Here is a 20,674-nt window from a genome sequence, read left to right on the forward strand (position 1 = left end):
CTGCCTCTAGGCACAGGGTTTTCTTTCTTGCTGGTGTGTTTCTTCTCCACTTGGCTAAGCTTCCACCCTCGAGGTCACTGGGTAGAGTTTCAATTATCTAGGTCCCTCTTTGTTCGTTTCTCTCTGGTTTTCTACAGAGGCTCATTCTCTTTCATTGTTACACCAGCACCCATCGCTCGCCCAACCTGAAAGTAGTTTCTTTTGCCCTGTGGTGCTATGTCCCTTTTAGGTGGTCAGCGGTAGGCGCACGGGGTGAGGGTCAGGAGCTTGGGTTCTAATCCTGCACGGGTGACTCTTTGTACAATTATGGACAAATCATTCTTCCTCACGGGCCTCAGTTTCCCCATGTGCACAATGAGTCAGTTGAGCCAGAGATCTAAGGTTCCTCCTCGCTCAGATAGTCTATGAATCTATTCCGCCCTGTTCACACAGCTCAATTTTCTAGGAATTTGGAATCCAGAGGCTTGGTCGTCAAGGTCGGGACATGTGTTTACACTGAGAAGCCTGAGAGGCTCACAGCAGGGCAAATGGATGATGCCAATAAAAGGAAGGGAGGTTGATGGTCTCACTCCTTGTCACAGGCATGAGCTGTACCTCTCTATGAACTGGAATCTGGCCCTTCTGAAATGCATCTGGAGTTATTCCTTTCTATCCGCTCACAGTCCCTTAATTCTAACGACATGTCCACTCTATTGGAAAATCCATCTTCCCGTCCCCATGCTATAAAAAGGGGTGAGAGTGAGAGAGAGCTCACCTTTCAGAACCACTTTTTCCAAAATGTTCATGAAGTTCTTTTGGGCAATGCCACTCAGGGATGTGAGCTGTGACTTTGCTATCAGTTCCAACAGCTGTGGATAAAAATAGAAGTTGCCAGGCTTAGAATACAGAGATATTTTTCTCCTCTAATCTCCACTTTTGAGTCACATGACACGTAGATACAGACTGACGGGGAGAGATAAATGGCAGGCAGGGACACGATGCAATAAAAAGCAGATGCTCAAAGTGAAAGACAAATGGGGGTAATTCAAAACCCAGGAATCAGGATGAATATTTAATTGCTTTTTTTCTTTTCAAAATAAAGAGTTTGGCTTCAGCTGGGGCTAATTCATTCTACTTGTCCTACTTCAGCGAGGGAGGCTGACGTACTCCTAAGGGAACAAAACCTCCTATGCCCTGCGAATGTCTGAGTCCCATACAAACAGTCCCAATGGTAATTCCTCTACCTGCACTTGAACTTCTTTCCCACTGGCACTGACAGTTCTCAAGGCACCTAAAAGCTCGTGTTCAGTATCAATGTGCACTTTCCAAGGAGGTGTCAGTTCTTATTCAGATCTCTCTCCTGCTTATGCAGCGTTTCATAAAAATGTCTATCAATTAGACTCTTTCACTGCACCTTCTGTAGAAAGAGGCAAATGACTGGAAAAGAGAGAAATTCGTGGATGTATAGTATATATACAAATTTCTACTTAGAGGTTAAGACCTTTGCAGCTCTAGGTTTAGGTTCAAGTCATGGTTTGACCACTTATTAGCTCTGCAACTCTGGGTAAATTCCTGAATTATTTGGTGCCTCAGTTTCTTCATCTGTACTACTAAAAATTAGAGCTTTAAATGAGGGCACTCACATACAGCCCTTAGCACAGTGGATGGCATAAATTAGGTAGAAAGTAAAGGTGGGTTTGTTCATTGAAGAAGTATGTCCCATTCCCGCCACCCCCATTATTGCCAAACAAGAACAAATAAAAATAATAATTTAAGTTGGTGCATCCTTAGCCCAATCTTTCTTCCTTTCCATAGCAAAATTCTTTACAGATATGGCAAGGTTTTTAAAAATTCAAAGATTCTTATTGAAAAAGTGAAACTTTAGACTGGAAAGGGGTCTCAGAGATCATACGGTTCAACCTGTTTGACAGATGAGCAAAGTGAGGCTTGAGAGACTAAACCTTACGAACTACTCCATCAGCAGTGAGAGGCTCAGCAGAGTCCTCAACACACCTCATATTTTCGTGGCGTTATCAAACAAAAGAACTGATGTAAAATGAAAAGAATTAATTTTACTAGAACCCACCAGGCCCCCAAGTAAAACTAACTAGCGTTAGACTTAAAAAGAAAACTAGACTTCGAGAAGCCGGCCCCCTGCTTTATTTTAGAGCTCGAATCTCTGATCCTAGGAAACTTCCCAAGGGCGTTTCATGTCCTGGCCAGGCCCCAGCCCGACTTTTCTTCAAGTCGATAAACACTGAGCATGACGCTGTGCTGGGTGCTGGCATCAAGGCCGAAGGAACTAGCAAAGTGACACTCCAAACACTGGGCTGCACAGGAGAACTGAAATCTTTGGATCCAAGCCCCCAAGCAATTCAAAGAACCTCTGCTTCCAAGACATTTGTTTAAAAATTTTGTCCCCATGGAGCCCCTAGGGAGCCTGTCTGACCATGTAAAGACTTTTAATTTCCTGAGCGTAATTTTACTTTAAGTTAAAAACAAACAAACAAACAAACAAACCCAAAACCTTTTCCAGCCTGGCTTATGAATCTCTCATACATGCAGGCAGAGATGCCGTCATCTTCATCTGACTGGGAGGAGGCGTCGAGAAAAGGCTTGAGGCTGGTTTGTTAAGATTAGTACTTGTGATTCAAGGTTGTAAGTCAGGAGCTGACCAAGTAGCCACCAAGAAAGGCATTAATTCAGAACATCAGTAGAGGCCCTGTCCATGGGTGGTGACCACACTGGATGCCCTCTGCCTGTCTGGTTCAGCTGTCACCAGCCAGCACGTGACAGTCAAAAGAGGAGTGAATAATGGCACAAAGGGACTGGCCAAACCTTTCATTTATCTCCCTGACCAACAAGAAGATTCAGAAGGCCAAGCCGATGGTCTATTAATACCCTGAGCCTCACATGACCAGCGCAAAGCAAGATGAAAGAAAACAAAGCCTTGAGTCGCTCTTGGAAGGGCAGTAGGCTGTGCGCTATGACTCATAGTGGGGCGGGAGGTAGGTCAAGGGGGCGGGAGGAGGGCGGGCAGAGCTCAGCCTGAAATCCATCCAAGACCCAGATTCCATGTGACTATCGCCTCATGAGGGTGTCAGTTTTAATCCTGTCTAAAAATGCACCAATCACAAGGACAAGAACACTCTCAGAGTCATGACTATGCATTTGAAGGAAAAGAGATGATCTCTGACTAAGGAGGAGGAGGAATACAACAGCAAAAACTTGTCAATTGGCGGCAGAATAGAATGACCTGTTAACTACCCCATGTTTAATCCTAACCTCAAGGGAGAGTTCCTCTTTTCACCCGCAGGCAGCTGTGGGATCAAGAGAAAGAACCTGGAATTGGAAAAGATTTAGATTCTCTAGCTGGGTGACCTTTACACTGGTCATTCGTTTTGCAAGTATTTTTTTTTTTTTTTTTTTGAGTGGCCGTTTTGGCCTAGTAGGTGATGTGGCTATGAAGACAAAGACACGTGATCCCGACTCATGGAGTTTACTGTCTAGTTTATGGTGTAAGTCATTTAACTTCTTGGAACCCCAGTTTCTTCACTTTTAAAAAGACTACTTACATCACAGGGTTGTTATGAGAATAAATGAGATAAATATGTAAAAGCTCATGGTAAAAAACAAACACAAGGCATATAATATTATTATTATAAGACGTTATTTCTTCCCCTTCCAAACTCCAGTCTTTTAGTGAAGTTTAAAGTTGATATTGAGGGTTAGCAACCTTTCTCTCTGTAAAGGGCCAGATAGTAAATATTTTAGTCTTTCTGGGCCAAATGGTGTATGTTGCAGCTACTCCATTCAGCAGTCGTAGTGTAAAAACAGCTGTAGACAGTAGGTAAATGCATAGGTGGCTGTGTTCCGATAAAATTTTAATTACAGACACAGGTAGGGGGGCACAGTTTGCCAACTTCTGATGTATATATCACAGAGTTCAAGAGTGAGGGCTACAGAGTCAAACTGCCTGCCTCAGTTTCCCTATCTGTAAAATATACATAATAGTAGTATCTATTTCGGCGTTGCTGTGAAGATTAAATATATTCATAAAGCAGTCATAAAACAGTGCCCGGTACTAAGAATATGCTCAACAAATTATTATTCTATTTTATCATAATACAGAGAATATTACTAGGTAAAATTATTGCCAGGGAGGGTATAGTGAATTAGTAAGGTAAAATACGACTGGTATTAAGACTTTTAGAATCCCTGTATTTCAATTTTATGTATTATCAACCATATGCTTCAATGCTTTCGAATTTTAATATTCCTGTCATTTTTATTGTCCTTGTAATATATTTAATAGCTCCCTGTTGATAAGTTAGTGTCGATACATTTTATGACTTATATAGTTGTATCTACCATGAAGTCTTATTTTGCTAATAATAATGGGTGTTTATTACATGCCAGTAACTGTGCTAAGCACTTTACATGTGTGATCTTGTTTAATCTTCAATGACAACCCAAAGGGGTGGATTCTCCATATGATAAAAGAGGCTGCTGCAGCTCACAGAAGTTAACTCACCTAAGACATACCAGCATTAGTAAGTGGCCAGGACTTGAGCCCAGATACATCTAATATGTATTTTAATAGCTTCAGGACTTCGGTTTGTTAAGATCAATCAAATTTGCACATAGGGCCAAACTTTGCTCTCAAAATAGTAGCAATACCATGTGTTATGTTCTGGGAAACAGAGTCTAGAAATTTTATATTAATATATTGTGACAGGGAATCAGCTCTTAACATTAAAGGAGAAATAATACATAGAAAGTGTTAATAACGTATTTAGGATGAGGCAATTGCTTTAGGTAAATCATTTAGGTCTACTTTCGATATCAGCATAATGCTACACGCCCAGAACCAATAGGTAGTATTGTGTGAAACTTGTGGTCAAGAGAACAGAATTTATTTATATTATTTCTGTGTCAAGAGAGCTGTAAGCCTAGGAAAGTAGAATTGTACTTAGCAATTTATTTACCAAAATGGCTTAGCCAATTGGATTCTTTGCCCCTAGCCACGAGAAAAAGAAAGCAGGGGAAAATGTCTTGTCTGGAAATGGCTGGTTGTTTTCTGCTGGGCAAAATTTAGCCTAGGTGCCAGTAATTTGTGGTTGTGTTTAAGGAGAGGCAGGAGGGTGAAGGGGGACGAGGAATAAGGTTCTTGGCTCTTCCTGAGTTCCATGGTGTCATCACCGTGTGGGCAGTCTGGGTATCTGGCATCCTTTCCAGCGACTAGTTGTGCAGTATAAGAATGGTTCTGGCTACCGGAGGAAGGGATGGTGGTCACCCATGACGAAACCACATCCTGCCCCTCAGCGCTGGCTCACATTGAGTGGGAGAAAAATCTAGTTGCAAGCAATATTGTATAGCAAATCTCGGAGCGGATGTCAACCACGGTTTGAAGTGGTTTGTGGAAGATGAACGAGCAGAAGGGAGACTTCCCTCCTATCTCACTTTACCCACAGAAGAAGCAGGGTTTGTACCTTTTCTTCCCTTCAGTTCATCAGCTCACGTCACTTCTCTGCTTGAAACCCTCAAACGGCTTCCCTTTGCACTCAGAAAAAAATCCAAACTCCTTCCAGTGACTGGCAAGTGCTCCCTGCTCCAGTCCTCGCTCCTCCTCCCGCCTCATTTTCCACAGCTCTTCCCCACTTCATTCTGCTCTGGCCACAGAGCCACCTCTGGTTCCGGGAACAGGTTCAGCTCATTCCCACTTCCTGCCTCTGCCTCTGCTCTGCTCTGCCACATCTTCACGTGCTGGCTCCATCCCATCTCTCAGGTCTCTGTTCATATGCCAGCTGCTCAGAGCTCAGAGACCTTCCGCGACCATCGTATGTGGAAACCTCCCAGTCGCCATCTTTGTCTTACTGTGGTTTCAGTGTCCTTCACTGTTCCATTTATACACGTCCACAATGATAGTTTACTTACTTGCCGATTGTCTAATTGGGATACGAACCTCAAGACAGCAGAAGTTGCTTCATTTACGACTCTACCTCAGCCTGGCACATGGCAGGTACTCGACAAATATGTGCTTGTTAATACATTAGCTTAGAATCAAGGAGTGTTATAGCTGGAGGGGACCTGGGACACGGTATACTCAAATTCCTCCTGCTGTAGATGAGAAGGGTTCTGATGGTCAAATGACACAATCAAGGTTAATGGGAGATGGTCTGAATTGTCCGGCTGGTATCCCTGTGGGGTCTGGACCCAGCTGATGCCCTAGGAGGAAATTACTTATAATGCGAACATACTGCAAACACTTTCCAGGAGGGCAAGCAGCTGAGTTCTAGAGGGACACCGACCAACGGGGGCTTCAGAAGTATCAACAAAAAACAGCAGCTGCCCTACCTGCTATCATTGGAGACAAGACCACACTGAAGTTAACCATGAGGCTTATAATCAAGTATACTCTATCTTGCACAGAATATTAAGAATATAATTTATCCCTAAGTTCTGTCATCTATGACAATGTGCTCTGCAGTTGAATTATATGTCTGAGTGGAAAACATGCACAGGATTATCAAAGATAGGAAAGAAGCTTCACGAAACTTCAAGAAAGCCCTGCCATTTCTCACGTGCTGGGTGCCCGTAGGAAAATTATGTCTTTTGCAATAAACTCTTGGTTACATCAGGCAGTGCCTCTGCCTGCACTGAGTGCTGTGTACTTCCAAGACCCTTATTTATTCAATGAATAACACAGATTAAAAACCTGGAAAGTTTTGTCCTGACTTTGAGCTTGAACACTGACAGGTTGGAAGAGAGAAGATCTTAGCTACATTAATAATCTTCAGGCATGTCAAGATTGGGTAAATATTATTTACAAGTGAAAGATCTAACTGAGGGTGTTAAAATCCTCAGAAGGCAGGCCAAGTTTACATGAATTAATTGTATTCTCGGCCGAGAGAAACTTGCCCCTCTGTCCTCTATCCATCCCAGATATTTTTGAACTTGCGATGGCGCCTACTCTCTGCTGCATTAGTCTGAGCAGCTCTGTTGGACTCAGTGATCCTGCTTAAACTGGGCTCCCCATCTACTCCAGCCCTTCTCACCTCTACCCTAGGATTCTTTGAAGGTGGATGTCACGTGGCCCTCAGCCCCTGGCCCACTATCACTCCTCTTCTTCCGTTCTCTCCTGTCTCCAGGCTTTTCCTCATGCTGTTTGCCCCTGCAGAGCCTTCTATCTAGGAAGGAGACACTCAGGTTCTGCCTCTTCCAAGAAGCTGTCTTCAGTGCTCCTTCCTCCATCCTCCAAACAGGACCAAACTCACTTTTCAGTCATTGTGCTTTGTTCCCCCAGAGGAACCCAGAAGCTCCTGACAAGCAGGGGCCAGCTCTTACATGATTCTCATGTGGCTATGGCAACACTAGGTATATGGTATGGGCTTAATACAGAAATACCTGTTAAGGGATTTGAAAGCATTCACCCCAAGCAATCTGCTATGTATTGGGCCCTAACGAGAGGATGCTGTCAACTGATTGCCATCAGAGGGCGCATCCTTGAGGGGCCTTTGGAGCCTAGGTCACAGATACTTAAAATAAACCTCTCTTACCCTCCACCAGAACAGCTCAGAGAACCGTGTCAAATGCTCTCAGGAACCTCCCCTACTTGAGTGGGAGAAAAGTCTGCTGAACTGGCACCTAAAATTCTGCTCACCTGTCCAGTTTAGCACGTCCCCCTATATAACGAGCACCTGATTTAGCCTAGAAACCCAGGTAGACTTTTAGTATAAAATACACTTCTGGTCCTGGGGATGGGATACGTTTAGATTCTGAGTCTTCAAGAAAGACATTATACAAAACGGGCACACCTTTGATCTAGCAGTCCTCCAAAGTGGGGAGGGAAAGAAAAATCAGGTAGAAAAATCATAAGACATCAATCTCTATGCTTTGTTTCATCTTCAACTTCTATTTTTGTGTGTTTTCTAAGGCCTGTAATTAGGACCCTCAAGATGAGAGCAACAGCAACGACTGATACCCAGCGCTTACCGTGTATCTGGCATTCCTTGAAAGCACATATGTTCAAATTCAGTTTCTCACAGCCACACAGTGGGGTAGATACCATTATCAGCACCTTTTAAAGGTATGTGACTTACAAGCAAATTTATGAAAATACATACATGGAGCATATATGCTTTCATTATTTATTTCCAGTTAGGAGTCCATGGCCAGAAACACCACTATCCAGTCTCTCAACCTTTCCCTATTTCTTTGGATGCCCCCACTTCTGTGGGTACCCTCCTGCTTTAGCAAGCACCCTATTACTTCCGTGACTGTGTAGGCACCCCTACTTCTTCAGGTAGCTCTCTACTTCTGCATCTTCTCCTCATCTATGGTTATACTCTCGCGTCTGTGAGTGTCCCCCACTTCTGTGGGTACCCAGACATTGCAGGTCTGCTTCCCTGAGTGTATTTTATGACTGGGAAGGCCAGGAGTTCTGAGAACTGCAGACTTTCTTCTGCAAAGTCACTGACATCCTGATCAGCATTCGCTGATGGACCCGCCCTGTGCTGGTACTGTGAGTGAGTGCCCTGCAGTGAGTTCTCACGGGCCCCAACCATTCTGCGAGTCATTTTCAAATACACTCATGGCTCTGCTATTTTGACTTTGTTGCCATTGAGGTGGCTAGCCTCCTCTCCTCCATCCCTGCTTCTTAGTCCCAATGGAAAAAGATACCACCAGTTTTAAGATCCAAAGTGGCAGAGGCTACGCTCCATCAAAGGCAGGCCACCGAGTGTGTGCAGCAGCAAATTAATCCAAGGTCACTGTGGCAGAGGGACCTGGTGACGCGGCCAGGCCGCTGATGCACATCACGACCCGCCAGGGGCTTGGCGACGGCACGCCTTTTAATTGAAGGCACTGGGTTTGCATTTGAGTCATCATGCCATATTTCAGCCTTCCGTTTGCCAAACCGCCAGTCAATTTAAACTAAAACATGTTTTTGGAAGAGACTTTTAGGGGTGGTAGGAATGCATAACTTGCTGGAAACATTCAAATGGACTTAGGGTGGTAATGCAAAAAAATAAAAATAAGAAAAAAAGAATGTGCATCGGTTTAGGCTGTGAAGTTCGTCTTTGCTGCAGAAGGACAGAGAGGATGTGGTGGCAAGCTTTTGTTTGTCCTTCCTGATCTACTAGCACATCCGGGTCAGTTCATTCCAGTCAGGAAACCGGTACTCAGGGTATTCCTGGACCTTTCTGTTCTGAACGTGGCGTCCGTAGTTCTCATCTATGTGACACATTCTCATTCCACAGAGAGAGCTGGGAGGACCGGGTCAAAGGCCATCATACCATTAAAGCAATTAAAGCTCTTTCCTGTGCACCTGCCTCAATGTGTCTTGGTTAAAAACTTGGCTTGCAAAATATAACATTTGGGCTCCCAAGTAGTTTCTGAGCTGCTTTACAAATTTGAAACCACACTGGGGATCAGCTGGAGGATAAATTTCCATAGCAAAGCTTGGGCGCCACCTTCAACTAATTTGATCAGATGCTCTAGAGGTGGGCTTCTGTAGACCAGCTTCACAGGTGATTCTGGGAACCACCGGGCCACAGTAGGGTCACCTCACAGAGCCGTGAGCCAGTGTGAGGTCTCTGAAACCCTCTCCCGTTTACTGGAGACCCGCTTCCTTCGCTGGCCTCTCTGTGCCCTGGGCGTTAGTCAGCACTGGCCTCCTTGCGGTTACCCAGTTCCCACCCCACCAACAGCCCAGCTCCTGGAACCCTCTCCAGCTCCTTGGGGGAATTTCCAAAATGTGTTGGTCCTGGGGCATGGTGTAAACCAAGTTCTTTAAAATGACCTTTCACACGTGAGTAATTGGCTGCTTCTAAAGATTCGAAATCATCTTTTAAACCCCCAGTTAAAATCGTATTTAAGCCACTTGGGGGTGTGTGTGGAAGAGGGTACAGGCAATGAGTGTAGCCCGAAGCCAGCTAAGGTCAGGTAAAAAGCTAAATAGAAACCTTAAAATTTTTGATTCCGAAAGTTCCACAAAATTTTTGTGCTAACTGATCAAAATTATGACATCTTGAGATAGCAGTGTTGGCCATCTCTTTTATTCCTTCCTGTGTCTCTTTTCCGGAAGGTGACAGCCAGCATGAACACCACATGTTTTTAAAAATGTAGTTTGCCTTTAAAGAGATTTAAAAAAAAATTTTTTTTTTTTAAGGCCTTCAAAACTGGTTCGGTTTCTTACTGGAACTAAAGAAAGAATCGTTGCGGCATTAAGGAACCATTAGTTCGAGGTAGTAACATAGGGATAACGTGCTGGCAGGCTACGCTGCAGAGTTGGTTTAAGGATAAGAAGACTAGATGAGAAGTGTATTGAGTTCCTTAGAAGAAAAGCCTCAAAATGCAGTGCCTATCATTAAAATGTTTTAAGCTCTTCATAAAAATAACATATTATTTCTCAAATTACAGAGGGCTCTAACAGTGAAGGGGAAAAAAAGATTGTTCTTTCCAAAACAGAAAGATTTTTCCACTACTTCTGAACCTAACAACTCTGAAAGCATTCAGCCGTTTCTCGAACTTCAAAATTATTTCAGTGCTCGTGATATATATTTTGCAATTAGATATTATCAGACACAGGTTCTCTGCGCTGTGTCTTAATCAACTGCAAGATTCCTCGGTTATTTTTTTTTTAAGTAGAAAAACATTTTTATCGACTAAAAATGTTGATAAACGTTAGGAGGAATCAATGATAATTTTAGGTAGGTAATAATAAATATTAGAAGCTGAATTTATAGAATAGGTTCTGGTCTGCAGAGTCTTTTCATATAAAATATATCTAAGTTCAGGTTGTTGCAAGTCTCTCTTGCAGAGGGGAAGGGGTCTCAGAGAAGATGAAATGCTTAGAAGAGTGAGCGGGGATCTGACCCCAGGCCATTTTAACTTCCAATCCTCTTCTTACATAGAACTCATCGTTGCGCTTAAGAGTGTGGGCTCTGAGACTGCCCAGGTTCCAGATCCTGGATTTGTACTTATGTAGCTTTGTGACCTTGAATGAGTCACTTTATCTTGTTGTACCTCCATTGATTCAAACAGAGACAATAAAAGTACTTACACTTCAGAGGGTTATTGAAAGGATAAAGGATGATAACGCGCATACTTGCATGAAATAGTTTCACTGTTATGATCCGTGCATAGTTTTGTTATATTATGTTCCTTTGCTTAATTTTATTTCTTGTGAAAGGAAAAACAGGTAGGAAGGAGAACCATCTAAAAACTGTCCATTTGGCTGACCAGTTTGTAATCAAGACGCCAGATCTGGGTGTCTTTTTCTAACACCTAGAGGATGGAAACTATTCATATTCTTAGCAACAGAGTTTCCAGTCTTCCTGGGCCTGTCTCCAACCAGCCTGGACTGGGCTGCAGGCTGCAGTGACCTCCCTGAAGTGGCAGAGTCACACTGAGTGACATGAACATTTCATCAGGACGGTCTCTTATTTTTGACCCTTTCGGACCAGAAGAAGGGCTTAGCTGAAGAGGGGACAGATCTGCTCACGTGGTCAGGGCCGCAGCTCAGAGCGTGTGACCTCCAAGGAGGCCTGGGTTTCTATCAGGTCAGCTGGGACGGCAGCCCTGCATCTGCCCAGATGACAGGTGAACGATCCAGGACTCAAGGGAGCTTGAATGTCATTTCTCTGGCCGAGTCTTTGCAATCATCTGACTCTATGACATGGCACCGAGAAGCACAACAACCCAGGAAAAAGAAAATAAAATCCAAACCACTCAACACCCACAGGAGGAAAATTCCCTCCTACTTCTGAGCCTAAAATCCAAACAGCTGCTGCCTCACAGGCTGAGCCACTGACAAAAATGCTCAGGGGGAAAAACAACTGTAAACCAGTTAAGAAGAACCGCCGACTTGAAGGTCATGGTTAGACTTATTTGCTTCACTATCTTCATCACTGATATTTTGCTAAAGCTCATTAAAAACCTTTTCTTCCTCAACATAGAGTTTAAAAGGAAAAATAAGTGACCCCAAAAGGTAGTGTCAAGCTTTAGGTAAACACAGGACTAAATATTGTCATCACATGGGAGTGGGCTGGCAGGGAGCCACGGGAAAGCAGCACTTAGGTGCTTTGAACTCATCCAGTTTTGTGGTCTAAACTCAGAATGCCTTGGGGTCGCCTAGAATCAGCTGCAGTAGGACAAGGAATGGGACAGTGTGAACAATCAGAAGGTTTTTTAAAACAAGCCAAGGTGCTTTATGGCTTGCTTCCTGCTGAATCCTCTCTTGCTATCATTGCCACCAGAGCCAGTGCTGGCTGCAGCATGCTCCCCTCTGTCCTTGGGGGCTGAGGGTGCCTCCCTCCAGGTATTACGGGTATCACGGCAGTCCATCCGTTAGTGCCAACCTCAGGCACATCCTGACAGGATCCAGATAAGAACCTGAAGTACGTTAGGAGAGAGGGAAGTTGAGGAGTCCATTTCCTGCTTCCCTCAAAATTCCCAGGGTCCTAAAATGTTATTTCTTTGGGGAAAACTACTTTAGATAACCTGAAAAGGCCATTCAACTTGAGAGAGAGGCTGGATAAGCCTTCAGGTGCTTGAGACTTACCCGTACGACATAGTTGAATCTTCTGGAATCCAGGATGGCAGTTGAGAAGTCCAGCCTGTTGAACGCTTCCCCTAACGTGCAATAACCATGACGCTAAACACGAGAAGAAGGGGAACTGAGGTTATTCTAGACGATCCACCTGGACTCTACCGAACAAGCTTGATGCCTGCCTTAGGTAGCCACGGCCATTTGCTCCTTCTGGGAACCTCCCTTCCCGAGAGCCACAAATATGGGGGTAGTACAGCTGGCGGGTACTTTGGTCAATGATTCACATGTTAAACACCCCTCTTTGTGACTTGCACCGTTTAGATCCTTGTTCTCTGCACACAATAGCCAGGGAAAATCACAAGTAGTTGCTTCTCAGGGAAAGGGTGGGAGCTGGATATGTGATGTGCGAGATGATGGTGGTGGGTCATTGTCACGTACTCCTGAGAGGAGGATGAGACCTGTCTGCCAGCTCTGCCTGCTACCTCGCCTCAGCTCTCTAGTGCTTTTCTCATTGTGATCATCAGCAGCATTTTTCAGGCTTCACGAGGAAGCACAAGTTTTGATCTTTGACCTATGAACCCACAGGGAACTGGCAGTAGAGAGCCCTGACTCATAGTCCCAGCTCTCCTTGAAGTATGGGTGGGCTCCGGTGTATCACTGACCCCCTCTGGGCCTCAAATCACAGAGGGATATTCCCTGAGCTCCCTGACAGTGAAAAAAATTCTATCATTCTATCATACTGCCTTGTATCCTAGTTGTCCGAGCCAATAAATGCCTGTGTAGAGAGAAAATACACGTAAAAGGGTTTTATAAAGTGCCATGCAAATGTAGGTATTACAGTGTCTTGACCCCTTCTACATCTAGCTCAGTGCCTCACACAGCACAGGCACTAAGACTTCTGCTGTATTTGATGACCAGTCATTCCAGGGCTAAAACTTAACTGGATTGAATTCTAAAGAGAACAAAAAGGAGGGACTGTCCTGAGGGAAAGGTCAGGGCTTTATAATAATACTTTGGAGGTGGCATATTAATCTTTATAGACACTTTTACATATATTATCTCACTAAATGGTTGGAGGGATCCACTTAGTAACTTTTGCTTCTCTCTCTCTCTAGCCTCAAACTCTGATGGTTGGCTAGTTTTAGTGAGCTGCTAGTCACCATCCACCCACACCCAGAGGACAGTCATGATTTGAAATCCTATTGTTGCCCAATTTCCCACCTACTCTGTTGGGAAAGGCATTAAGCTATGCCTACCCTTTAATAAATTTAATCAACAGATGGATGCTCACCTCTTTAGTACTCCCTTTGTGAACATAGATCCATTTTTCTTGGTGGAAATCTAGACAGACAAAAAGAAAAATTACCCAGCTTTAAAATTTATAACATGCCCAAGATTTTAAACTTGTTTCTTTTTCATTTATTCCAAAGCGTGAAAAGGTTTGAGAAAAAAATACAAAAACTCTACTGACCATTTAAGAGGATGCAAATGCCTAATTTCTGCAGCATATAAATACTGGGGTTATAATTTACTTTGTCCAAAGCACTCCAAATCTTTGATACTCAGATTTAGTATTTCATAGCTCCAAATGAAAAAAAAAAAAAATCTAATACCTAAGTACAAGTTTGTTTTAAATGCCAAGCCTACAACTTATATAAGGCTATAAAGCATAGAAATAAAACAGATAACATGAGGAGACCATGCAGTATAGATGGATTACACTAAAGATCTGTAATTCATGCTTATTAATAGAACTTTATACTCTGTTAATACATACAGCATCTAGAAATGTTACTAGTATTTATACAAGGAAAGAGAAACAAATCTATTTTCAAAGCCTCAAAACACAGTTCAGAATAAGCGCACACTGGATCCGATTCAGCTGACCATATCGCTGTATAAATAACTAAATTAACTATGTCAAATATAAGTGACAAGCAGGGAAAAAAATGCCCCAACTAGCAACTGACTTATAAACAAGACTATAAAGAACACATTAATCTCCCTTGTAAAATGCACAGCCAGGTTTCTGAGTGCAAAGTTCCCAGAATCCTCTATCAATGACACAGTAAACACTGAAGCAGATGTCGAACATTCAAGGTGTGAATTTCTCCCCCCTAAAGAACCAATCATAACGATCTTCGAACAGCTTTCTCCGTTAAGTTCAAAACGGCTTACACTGAGTTTTGGTTTTGCTGTTCAGCATGTCCTTCTTTCTCTTCTTGGCTGCAACATCATAGTTCAGGCTGTTGAAAAGATTCTCCTTATTATATACTTCCTTGTTGCAATAACTAGGAAAAACAAGACAAGAGGGCATGTGTGTGACAGCTATACTTTAACCCGAGCTGTTTCTATAAATAACTTACTGGGTTATAAAACACAAACATACATGCTTCGCAAAAAAACAATAAAACTCCCTCAGAAGAAGTCTATTGCAGGCACAGACTTTCTTCTGTTAGGATCGAATATTGTCACATCTCTGTGGAAGGCACGGATGGGCACTTCTGCTTCTTTTGAATTCCCAACAGTGCCTGCCATTATATCGAACACACAGCCCTGCTCTCTTTAACTAAGGGTACTACAATATTACTTTAAGCAAAGATGATGAATGGAGGGTGAGGAGAGGGGCCATGACTGGTATCACTGGAATACACAATGCCTTCATTTTGCAAAAGCATCCACCCCAAGTTGCTTTTGAAAAAGATATAATGCACATGCCATACAATTCTCCTAAAGTGTACCCAAGCTGCTTTTTTTAAATAGCTGCTTCTGTCGCGCCTTAAAAAGATGATCACATATACAAAAATCTGACTTACGAACTCCATTTCTAGGAGATGTTTCGTGTGCAGTGCTAGTTGTTTAGGTTTCACGGAACTGAGTAACACTAGGCATGAGGTTGCGAGGTGAAGACCTTGGGTCCTAAATGGAACAAGCTGAGTTCACGATGCATATATTTATGAGGGCTGAGAAGACAGAACTGCCCAGTTCCCAAGTCACTGAAGGATGTGGAGGTTCACCTCAGGTCATGTGTGTTATTTCCCTTGTAGGCTAAGCCATCATTTGGGGTGTGTGGGGGGGCTGGCTGAGTTCTAGTCTACTGTACAATGTAATTTCAAAGTTTCTGGAAATTTCTGAAGAGTTTCCACAGAAGGGATGCAGGAGAAATACAGAGATATAATAAGAAGGTGGGTACCCGACTCTCCCAACTCTCACGGGGGTATGTATTTATATGCAAGGCAAGTTTTATAATGCCAATTAGTAAAACGGAAACTAGGTTTTAAAAAATCACACCAATATATTAGAGTACTTTACTTTTCTGAGTTCCTCTGAATTTAAAATATGATTTACATTTTTTTTAGACATACATCTATTGGGTAAAAGGAGGTACACTTGTACTTCTCCATTCCATGGACATTGTGTAAATGGAAAAAAAAAAAAAAAAAAGAGGGTTTGAAAAAAGTTCCAGTATCCTGTTGGTACAACAGTCTCTCAATTAGCGCTTCCATAAGTACAATGAGTATCTTGCTAAAATGCTGGCACATGACATTGCCAACAATATACTCAGTGTTTCTGGACCCATAGGGACAAGCTTGATAGGTAACCAACCATTTGTTAATCTTCCCTCGTAAGGACATGCTGGACGCCATTTACCAAGTTTTCTGGTGTCTTTAGCCGTCTCCTTTTCATTCAGGAAAACAGGATATTTTTAGGTTTGAGAGAGAGTACTGCAGAAATGTCCTCTCTCAGGGGTACTTTCTTTTTTTATTTGTAATTTTTTTCTTCAGTACAATGCTTAGACATTGATATAATTTATGAAGTGATCCCCCCCATTACCACAGCACCCATCTGTCACTACTCACAACCACTACAATAATAGTGATACTTTCTTAATCAAGCCAAGGGCGAATGTTTCGGGCCAGGCTCTGTGTCACATGTGGGCGTGTGTTTGTCTCCTTGCACTAAGACAGGGGTACAAAACCACCCATCGGTCAGTTATCTGCTCTGAGGTCAGCAGGAAAAGAGGAGCAGGACGAAGGGAGGGCAGAACTCTTGAGTCTTTAAGGCTCACTTGAGAAATTTCAATCAAAGTTGAGGAGAAGGGGACAAAATGGAAGGTCCCCTGGCTGGCCCACGATGTACCAGAGCTTGAGAAAGCAGGCAGGCCACTTCGTGGGGCCATTCCTTAGAAGTTTGCAATATTTATATTTCATCTTATTGTTTTCTAATTGAAAACATTCCTCAAAGGAATTGGAGCACTTGCTTTCCTCACAGAAACGCCAATAACCTGCTTTCAGCCCGAGTGACTCATTTCCAAAGCTAGTTTCATTAGAATCTGACATAATTGACGATGCTCTCGCACTGCAGAATGTAGAAAAGCTTTAACCCAAGAGAATCCCTGAACTTTTTGCTTAGTTACTAGGTTTTGGAAGGAAGGGCTATAGGGTTTATGTATGTTGCTTGCTTCTATGTTGTCTTTTAAGTAATAATATATTCAGTTAGAGGCTATTTTGAGAGTTGAATTATGTCCATTTGAAGGAAATACAAAGCCAATGGAAAATCGCAACAGAAAATTTTAACAAGCCACCACCGTTTAAGAACCGCGACATTTATTTTTAAAATAAGCAAAGCCATTTAAAGAGGCTTTCTTCATTAAGTTCAATCATAGCCAGTAAGTTGCTATTTTGTAGTCAGTTCTTACTAATCTTGATTTTTATAGGCACAGTCCTATAATAAGAAAAAAGACCTCTCCAGCCCTATACTATCATCACATTCCAAGGTACTTTAAGACAATTTTAGAAAAGGTGGAAAGATTTCAAAGTAAGACCATTTTGGCAGCGGAGATAAAGGGACAGAAGGAAAAGAAAAGGGGGGGAAAAGCCCCATTTTTCATTTCATTTGCAATAAGAGGCCATTTAAGAAAGCGGTGGCTGCCCCAAAGGGCTTAGTTGTAGGCGAAGGCCAATGACATATCTATGCTGATTTGCTCCAGTACATACCCAAATTGTCAGACTCACTCAGCTAGTACCTAGATTGCTTGGTAAAACAAACAGCCTACTGTATAAAGCTCTTAGAATAGTGCCTTGTATACAGTAAGCACTCATAAAAATCTTACTATTATTTTTATTTTCTTATGCACCAAGGTAAACTTCCTGCTTCCTGGTTCAGCCTTAGCTATGCTGGAAAGCAAAAGGAAAGTTTTCAACTGCAGGACTTAAAGAAGGGTGGCTGAGGCTCAGAGAGCTAAGATTACTCATCTTGGGGGAGGGGATGGGGGAGCGTCATTGGTGAGAAGGGCTATCTGAGGTGCCTCAACCACCACTTCCTTGAAGCATTCTTGGATCACCCCAATTCATTTGGAGCTCTTTCCTTGAACTTTAAATCTGCCCCACCAAATTTAGCGCTTGTCATTCCTTCTCTATCTCAACGTAGTGTCAACTTTTTGAGAAGGGGCCCTGCTTTAAGCTTTTCTGAAATCCTCCTACAATCTGTTTGGGGCACTTGGCTGTGATGGGCTTTGTATCATTCTGCTATTGGAGGAAGATGGGGCCACAGGACCACAGAGAAAATGGCCAGGAGGGTCCAGAGAAGGTGTGCCGTGCAGACAAACTATGGTCAACATGAAACACTAGCCCCCCAGGCTAAAAACACAATGTGCCCTTCATCCCTGACTCTTGTTTGGGCAGCTCACACAATGGTACGTGGGATTAGAGAAGTGTACCATGTCTCTGTGGTCCTCTGTTTTACACCCACCCCCACCTTCGAAAGGGCCTGCCTTTTGTTGTCTCCTAACAGGAGAGGCATTTGACCTTACCTGTGTAGGCAGGCACTCAGCCCAAACCTGACATCACTGAAAAACAGCACCAAGACTGAAAACAGTGGGGATATTTGAGACTACAAACCCAGGTCTCAGAAGGCCAATGCTTTAAAGAAGTTGGCAGACTTCTCATGCTAAGTCAGAAGGGATTGTTTACAATTGCTGGGGAAAAAAAATACAGGCCTCTGCAAACAAACAGCCGGCTGCTTTGCTAGGAGATACCAAATGATTCCTAAGCTCTGACTCATCAAAGAACCACAGGCAGTCGCTATACCTGTATAGATCACCATTTGTGATAATGATGGTGAGTGAGACAGCTCTAGTTCAGAAGACTGTGAAATAGGAAGAAAGAAGGGAGACTCATTAAGGGGACAAAGGGGCAGTGAGCTATGGGTCCCAGCCTAGGTTAAACATTTTAGACAGTTGAAACCATCTTCAGGTCTGCTGTTCTGTGGAGAGAGAGGCATCATTATTACTGCGAAAGGAAGGTGATAGCAACTCCTCTCCTGGAGCAGGGACAGTGGGAATATTTATGAACCAGAGGCTCTGTATTCTGAATCCTCTCCTGCTGAACCCAGGGGTCTTCTGCTTTCCACTGGGGAGCACCCTAAATTACTGGGTGAGCCACCGCAACACGGCTCAGCAGATCACTGCTGCACCTCCCTAGGAAGAATCCGAACTGTCATACAGAAATAAAGTTACTCAAATATTAGGTTATAATCCTTAGGAACGAGGAAGAAGGAAGGAAGGACATAATTGACAAAATACAGTCTGGTGATAGCAGGTAATCTTTTTATTTTTCTGTAAGTAAATTATCTGGTTTTTACATAAATAAAATTGCTTTTATTAACAGTGGCAGAGACTGCCTAAAAGTATCTTTAACATAAAGGTCAATTTGCTGTTGTCTCTCCTTATAGGCCTCCAAGATTAAATATTGTGTGTCCCCCGCCCGCGGCTGTCCAAATAACCATATTATCCCGATAGCTTTCTTAAAATGAGTGCCAAGGGCTCAACCAAACAACCACTGGGAAGTTTCAGTAAGTGGGAACCTGGCCTCACAGAACTCTCTATTGAAGTCAATTTGAGGGCACACGGGGTGGGATGGGGGGAGGTGTTTAACAAAAGGTGGTGGGAGAGAGGCACCGAGGGTGACCCCGCCGCGCAGTCGCCCTCTGGACCCATTTTCATTGCCCTCCTCACCTGGGCCAAATGCCAGGGATCTGGAAGTCACCCGTTGGGATCCTGGACTGACAGATTCCAGACCGCCTGATTTCTTAGGTGGTGCTTCAGCGCTATTAACTGAGCAGAACACCCAGCCCAGGGGACCTCGGATTTTCTACCCCACTGACAGAGCTCAGGTGGAATCTCCAGTCCAGGGGCCCAGCTAAGCCAGGTGGACTTTCTGCAGGTGATAGGCACCAGTTGAAAATGGGGTCGCACTCATTTTGCGAAGAAAACTGACCTAAAGGGCCACAGAGGAAACAGGTGCAAATGCTTGGCCTTCGCAGAAGCAGGAGACAAGGGTTCCATCCTCTTCCCCCCTCCCCCCTGACCCCCTCAGCGCGGCAGCCCTGACGCCTGACCACCGCTCCACAAATCCGCCGTGCAAGCGCCGGTGCCCCAGGGACCGTCTGGCCGCCCCTTCCTGGTTACTCATCCTCTCTGCCCACTCTGTGGTCGCCTGCCCACTCTGCGTGGGAAGAGCCTGGCGGCGCTTCGGCGGAACCTGCGTCCAAGGCAGTCACGCGACTGTGCCCACAGCCCTCGGGCGCTTCGAGCCCCGCCACCCCGGCGGTGAACGGCGCGCGGCCCACTAGCCCGCGCCCCCACACTTGCAAACTGCGCAACTCTGGTGTCTTCAAGGCCGGGGACCCTTCAAGGTGTGTGCTTAAGCGTGAGCGTGTGCGGACAAGCTCCACGTTTGTGGATAGATTCTCAGAAGGACCCGGGGTTCTGTAAGGGGTCGCGCCCACTTGGAGACGCTGACCTTGAACAAAAAGAGAAACCAAATCCTCCGAATCCCGTGCTCTGGCGACCTCTGCAGAAACTGGGCCACTCACTGCCATCTCCCCAGCCAGGGGCTCCCTCCTCAGCCTATTCCAAGCCCGCCAGCTCCGCACTCCCTCTGCTCGCGCCCCCGCCGCCCTCCCGGGCCTGCTTCGCGGGGCTGGAAGTTGGCGGCGGAACCACTTACCTGCTTAGGTCGCTCACGAAGCTGCCGCTCTTCTCATCCAGGAAGCGCTTCCAGCCGTCGGCCGTCTTCACCCAGCTCTGCCCGGGGGACCGCCAGTCCTGCCCGAGGAACGGCATGGTACCGCGAGCAGACC

At 44.3% G+C, this 20,674-nt stretch overlaps 1 protein-coding gene across 1 annotated transcript in view; it reads right to left on the reverse strand.

Moving 5' to 3' along the window:
- FBXO32 (F-box protein 32) overlaps positions 1–20,668 on the reverse strand; it is a 33,555-nt gene extending 12,887 nt beyond the window's left edge. The window contains exons 1-5 of the mRNA XM_011360784.2: positions 20,542–20,668; positions 14,711–14,823; positions 13,824–13,873; positions 12,545–12,637; positions 755–848 (exon numbers count right to left, since the gene is read on the reverse strand). Of these exons, the coding sequence (XP_011359086.1) occupies positions 755–848; positions 12,545–12,637; positions 13,824–13,873; positions 14,711–14,823; positions 20,542–20,657 (466 nt within the window). The 5' untranslated portion in view covers positions 20,658–20,668. The remainder of the gene's footprint in view (positions 1–754; positions 849–12,544; positions 12,638–13,823; positions 13,874–14,710; positions 14,824–20,541) is intronic.
- Positions 20,669–20,674: the final 6 nt, after the last annotated feature.

Source organism: Pteropus vampyrus, unplaced genomic scaffold (genome assembly GCF_000151845.1).
Source record: "Pteropus vampyrus isolate Shadow unplaced genomic scaffold, Pvam_2.0 Scaffold59, whole genome shotgun sequence".
Classification (NCBI taxonomy): Eukaryota; Metazoa; Chordata; class Mammalia; order Chiroptera; family Pteropodidae; genus Pteropus; species Pteropus vampyrus.